Source organism: Fulmarus glacialis, unplaced genomic scaffold (genome assembly GCF_000690835.1).
Source record: "Fulmarus glacialis isolate BGI_N327 unplaced genomic scaffold, ASM69083v1 scaffold15978, whole genome shotgun sequence".
Lineage (NCBI taxonomy): Eukaryota > Metazoa > Chordata > Aves > Procellariiformes > Procellariidae > Fulmarus > Fulmarus glacialis.
This window is the reverse complement of record NW_009227711.1, coordinates 5,733-11,433: the sequence shown is the minus strand read 5'-3', so window position 1 is coordinate 11,433 and position 5,701 is coordinate 5,733. Positions and strand designations below refer to the sequence as shown.

General features: G+C 34.7%; 1 protein-coding gene across 1 annotated transcript in view; it reads right to left on the bottom strand.

Moving 5' to 3' along the window:
• Nucleotides 1–334: 334 nt before the first annotated feature.
• The window catches only part of ZNF830 (zinc finger protein 830), a gene marked incomplete at its 5' end in the record, with an annotated part of 10,039 nt that continues 4,672 nt past the window's right edge, over nt 335–5,701 (bottom strand). The window contains 3 exons of the mRNA XM_009583253.1: nt 335–748; nt 2,643–2,719; nt 4,070–4,150. Coding sequence (XP_009581548.1) covers nt 565–748; nt 2,643–2,719; nt 4,070–4,150 — 342 coding nt within the window. The remainder of the gene's footprint in view (nt 749–2,642; nt 2,720–4,069; nt 4,151–5,701) is intronic.

Sequence of the window (5,701 nt, the reverse complement as noted above, 5' to 3'; positions counted from 1 at the left end):
AGCATACACTGTGGAGAAGCTGTAGCTCAACATTTCTGAGCTTGGCCCTTACATACACAGAGAAACTGTAACAGATCCTGAAAAAAATGTACATATTTTATTGGGAGCTGGGACAATGGACGGAAGAGCACTTATAGATTTTAAGATAATATAAATGCATAACATTTTCCTTTCCCTAACCCCCCAATCTGGGAAAGCTCCATACACTATCACTTTTGCTAGTCCTTTACTTCTATACACTATAACCCAAGTCTCAAAATTACCAGATATATCTAATGCTTCCAAAACCTTAGAGATTCTTCAGTTACTTATTAATCCCATGAAAATATCTCTGGTAGGAAATCAGTAATTTTAGTAGGAAAGGTACATTCAATATTGTAAAACATTTGCAATATACAGTTTTTACAGCAAGTAATACACCGTTGTAGATCTACAAAGAATATTTAATACACTTGGCTTTTACCTCATGATCCTCTTTAAATAAATATTTAATGAAAGCGTCTCACTTCTAACAATGGAAGTAACATCACAGATAAAGAGAGTATCAACCATGTTGCAGAAATGCTACAACAAAGCCCCTTTCACTCGCCAGTCTTGAGACAGCAAATCCTGCAATTCTTCTTCATCTTCACTACCAATAGCCTCATCCTCTTTCTCTTGAGTTGCTCTTAATCTCATGGCTTCCTTTAACTTCTCCTTCATCAGGTCCTGGCGGTTACGCAAAAGCTCAACACGGCGATAACATTCACTGTTGAAAGGGAAACCACATATTAATACTTGTGGCCTTTCCACATTAATTGGATTTTCTACAGTGCTGGATTTTGCTTCTCCAACTTTGGATAAAAAAGCTCCACAGCTTCCCATCATTTAAAAAATAAGCTTTCAATATGCCAGTGCACCTTCTCTGTATTAATCAAGTGGAAACAGACCAGAGGAGAGGTGTGGTCCATTCTCTAGCAATGAGATCTAATCCAAATACTTAACAATAAAATTTTTAAAAAAGCACAGAACCAATATCCACACAAGAAGAGACACCATTCTGTGCTCCACTTACGGTTTTCATATATGGTAGAAAGGTGAGATATCAATTGGCTATCAATTTTGGTAACTTAATGGTGGCATCTCTGAAAATAAAAAAGCAGCCCAAGTGTTCAGATCCTTTATCTGCTTACTGTGAGCTATAACAGAACATTTTAAGTAAACACAATTCACGAGTTTCAGTTTTCCATTTACTTAGAAAGTTCTGTCCTTGAAATATGTTGTATAACAATTATTCTAGCCATTTTAACAGGGTATTTTGTCAAAAATGCCAAGTAGTATCAGCCTGATTTAAACACATCTTTGCTTCTTTCATTCCTATTTGCTAGGAAGAGTCAACACGGAAAGATTATTATCTGGATCCTGTTTCCCCTTGCATATCTGCAATATGATTACTTACAAACAGTCACAGCTGAAGATTTGAAGGCTAAGGAAAACATGAATGTCACTGGAATTAATGTGATTTTGAATTTAATTCTAAATAGCCTGCATTTAAATGCACTCAGAAGACACAGTTACAAAACCAGTCTTTAAAAATCTATTTGGAACTTTTATTTTGGGAAAAATAATTATGGTAGCAAACTTGAAATTCTCTACAAATTTCTGAATTTGGTTCTAGGTACTATACCATCCTAAGCTACTGGTAAAAATGAATGCTCAAAGACAGCTAGGTTTAGCTCAAGCCCTCTCCAAAATTACGTGAACATTGTTAAAAGACATCCTTGTACTACCAAAGCTCAGTTTGAACCTAACGCTATTGTTATTATATGCTGATTATCTATAGCATGTAAATCTGGCCAGATGGCTTAAGTATTGCTTGAATTTTTAGTGTCTTCTTTTTATCGCAAGGTTCATTAAAATCAGAATTCATCTTTTTCTTTTCAATCACTAGCATTGCCATAATCACTGTTAATCAATGTGTTAAGCTACATGATAATGGTAACAACCTGTTCCACTAAGCTGTATTCCAGGTTATTTGAGAGTTTAAACTAATGCTTATCCAACTGCTACACCTACCATTTCAACAAAACAAAACAAAAAACCCCACTTCATGTAATGAAGTGCATCATTCAACAAAACCTTTAAGTAAACTTTTATCAGAAACAAGGTGAGTTAGTCACAGAATAAGGCATTTTCAGTACAGCAAATGGATGATCAAAACACAAATCTCGTTATCGAAATTTTAATTGCAGTATCAGAGTATCAGAGTATCAGTTTTTAAAAAATGTTCACATAAATTCTACATCAATCAGAATTCAGAGATATACACTTTAAGACATTTGACAGGGGGCAGGGGGACAGCTTGTTCAAAGAATTTGCCTTCTATTGCTTTATTTTGCCCATGACTGCTTGCTGTATTTTCAGTGATTCTAGCGCATTCTATCTTTGCAAATAATTACATAACTTTGCACCAAAATTCATGTTTTTATTAGGTTTCATTCTGCAATTTGAGGGAGTCCGTCTTTCTCCTTCAAATATTTAGGTGATTAATGAAAGACAGTACCACTAAAGATTAAAATTAAAAATGTTTTTATCACTCTAGTCAAATAGCAATCCATTACTGCTGGAGAACAGAAAGTTTGAGGAAAAATTGATCTACTTACATCTGCTCGTCAATTTCTCCAATCTGACGATCTAGTCGTCCCTCTTCATCCTCTTCTGCCACTATTGCTTCTGAAATCTAAACCAGAAAAGCGCTAAGAAAATTCACCTTCACCCTGAATTCCACTGTTGTTCCTTTTTGATGTCTGTGTCTTCCCCTCCTCCCCTCTACCTCAAGTCAATGTCAATCTCCTATACATATACTCCCACCTTCACAAGAGACTCTGGAGGCAAATACAGAAAAAAACTGATCTGGTTTAATTTGAAATGGAAACGTTTTTTCTTAAAACTAAAAGTTAAAAGTAGTTTGGCTGCTTTGGGGTTAACCTTTCGAATTTTTCAATACACTACTATTTGAAACTGAGCATAAACAAACTACACTCATCCAAAGTCTGAGGCTGAAATAGGAGCTATATCCCAATGCTTGGGACTTAATTACACAAGCTTATTGAAAGTATTGGTTAAATATTCCCACTAGATCCCGAAGTGTTTCTAATCTGTTATTTTTTTCAGCATATACTTTCTCAAATCTGAATGTCTGGGAGATGCTATGCAATCAATGGTCCACGCATAACTGAGAAGATTCCTTCTAAGCTGAAGAATTATCTGAATGGCTAATGCTAGCAAAATGTATCCACCACTGCTTTTGTATGAACATTCGCTCTGTTTATAGCGCTGACCACTTTAAAATGAGCAATGATTAATTTTTTTGCACCACTTTTCTTAGCAGTAGACATATGAGCAATTATTTACAATTAAAATTTAAAAACTAGCAAATACTCTAGGGGAAGATTGAGAACACCAGGTATCTTTAGTGACAGTTTTATGTTGTACAAAAGGGCAGATAAGAACCTGTTCCGGGAAGGCTTTCCATGCAATGCTAAACAGTAAAAAATGGAAGTAGAGAAAAATTGGGGCCAACATATGACTCTCACACACAAAATCTTTTGTCACTTTCCCAAATTTTGGGGTTCCTTTCCAGTACATTTAAATTAACCATAAAACCCAGGTTATCTACACTTTATAGATCCTTTCCGAAAAAGACAAACAGGTGGTGTTTTGTTCTGATTTTTTCAAGGTTAAAATATGAATATATCTCATCTAAAGAAGAGCCCCCAATTATGTCCTGTCTGGATACAGGACACTGATCTGAGGTATATGCTATCTTAGTTAAATACAATTTAACAAATGTAACTAGATATATATAGATGACTGGATTCTCATCAAAAGTTTTCTCAACTTAATTTCCCTTAAGTGGAAAACAGAAGTAACCCTTTGCTCATTTATAAAGTGCATTTAACCACACACTGCATTGCAACAAACAACTGACAAATGCAGATGTCAGTCATTCTGCAGAGCTGCATGAAACTGTTGTTTTCCTTACTGTGTATAGTATTTAGAATCAATAAAAATAGATTCCATTACTTACTGTGTTGACCTGTCGCATTGCCTTTTGAAATTCATCCCATTCTTTGTCCATCTGATCTTTTGGAGCATCAACTTTTCGCACCTAAGGAACACGAAAAAACAGGCTTATTAACAATTTATGTCTAGTGACTCTTTGGGGCACTGTAAAACACCTGGAGAAATAGGACAAATTATGCTGTGTTCTCAGAAAAGTCTGGTCAACATACTTCAGTTTAAGTAATGTATATGAACAAGAGAGTACAGCTGCACAATGGTTTTGGAGGAAAAAATCTGACTCTACTGGATTAAAACAACATCCTTGACTGTAGCATTAAAGAATAATTAAGAACACATGGTGTGGAATGTCTGGATTAAAAAAAAGTGACTAAGTCTGTTAATTTGATGGTCTGTAATTTTACTATGTCAGGTGATAACTTTTAAATTCTTCTGTAAGCTGCCTGTTCAATCGTAAACAGTAGCTATCTCACAAGCCAAAAAGCAGTGAATTATTTGCCTTTGGCGTAACATAAAATATCAAATGATTCAGTCACTAGTCTGACTGGTATTAGATAGTCTGACTATATTTCAAATCTAGTCCAATTTTGTTGGCTAACAGAAGAAATAGTACAGCTACATACCAATTTTAACAACATGCAAAGCTTTTTCTTATGTGGTAGACAGCATTAATTACTAAGACAAGACGACTGAAAAAGTAGTAGCTGTAAAAATGCATTTAAGATCTACAACTAAGGTAATCAAAACCAGATTGTGCTTTTAACACAAGCAAATAAACAAGGTAATCTACCTGTGTAACCAAAACTTCCACAATTCAAGACTGGAAGATGCGGCATGTAACATATGTTAGATGACAGATTATGCCTGGCTCTGGACTGGGTGGAAATTATACAGCTAGAAGAACTAAGCAGTTTGAACAGAATAATTAATGACACCATCTTTTTGCATTAGTTTTATTTTTCCTTTATTCATTCCTCTCTTTTGGTAACACATCAGTCATCATCATGGTAAAGATAACAGTTCGGTACGTTTTGTTCCTGAATGATTATAAAAAAATCCAGTAGTATGAATTAAGTTTACAGAATAAATTAGAAGCTTCCAAGCTAACTACATACTGGGAAGTAATAGTCATCATTTCATTTTTCTGTTCTGTGATTATTTCTATCATATGTGTATGTACTGTGTTATTATGCATTGTGGTTGTCTTTTGTAATTCATAATTATTTGTATTTCTTACAATAAATTTAAACACTAAAGATATTATTTTTCCTTGAAATATTTATCTAATCCATAATTTATATGCTGTATAAATTCCTGATATAAAGAACTAACATTTTTCAAGCCCACAATCTCCCTTCCAAAAAGCTGTTAATTCTGAAAACAATTATTTTGTGTATGATTCCAACTCAGAATCACTGCAGCCATCACAACATAAGCGATGTCACAAACATTTTCCTTCCCCTGCATATTAGCTAAACTTAGAAAGGGTTGACTAAAAAGAAGAGCACCTGCAAGCAACTCAAGGAAGAGCTTATTGGAACATGTATGCATTTGTAAATTTTATCAGCTGAGGCGATGACCAGAACAAAGATCACTAACCAGTGTCCTCACAGATAGAAGCAGATTCTCCTTTACCTGC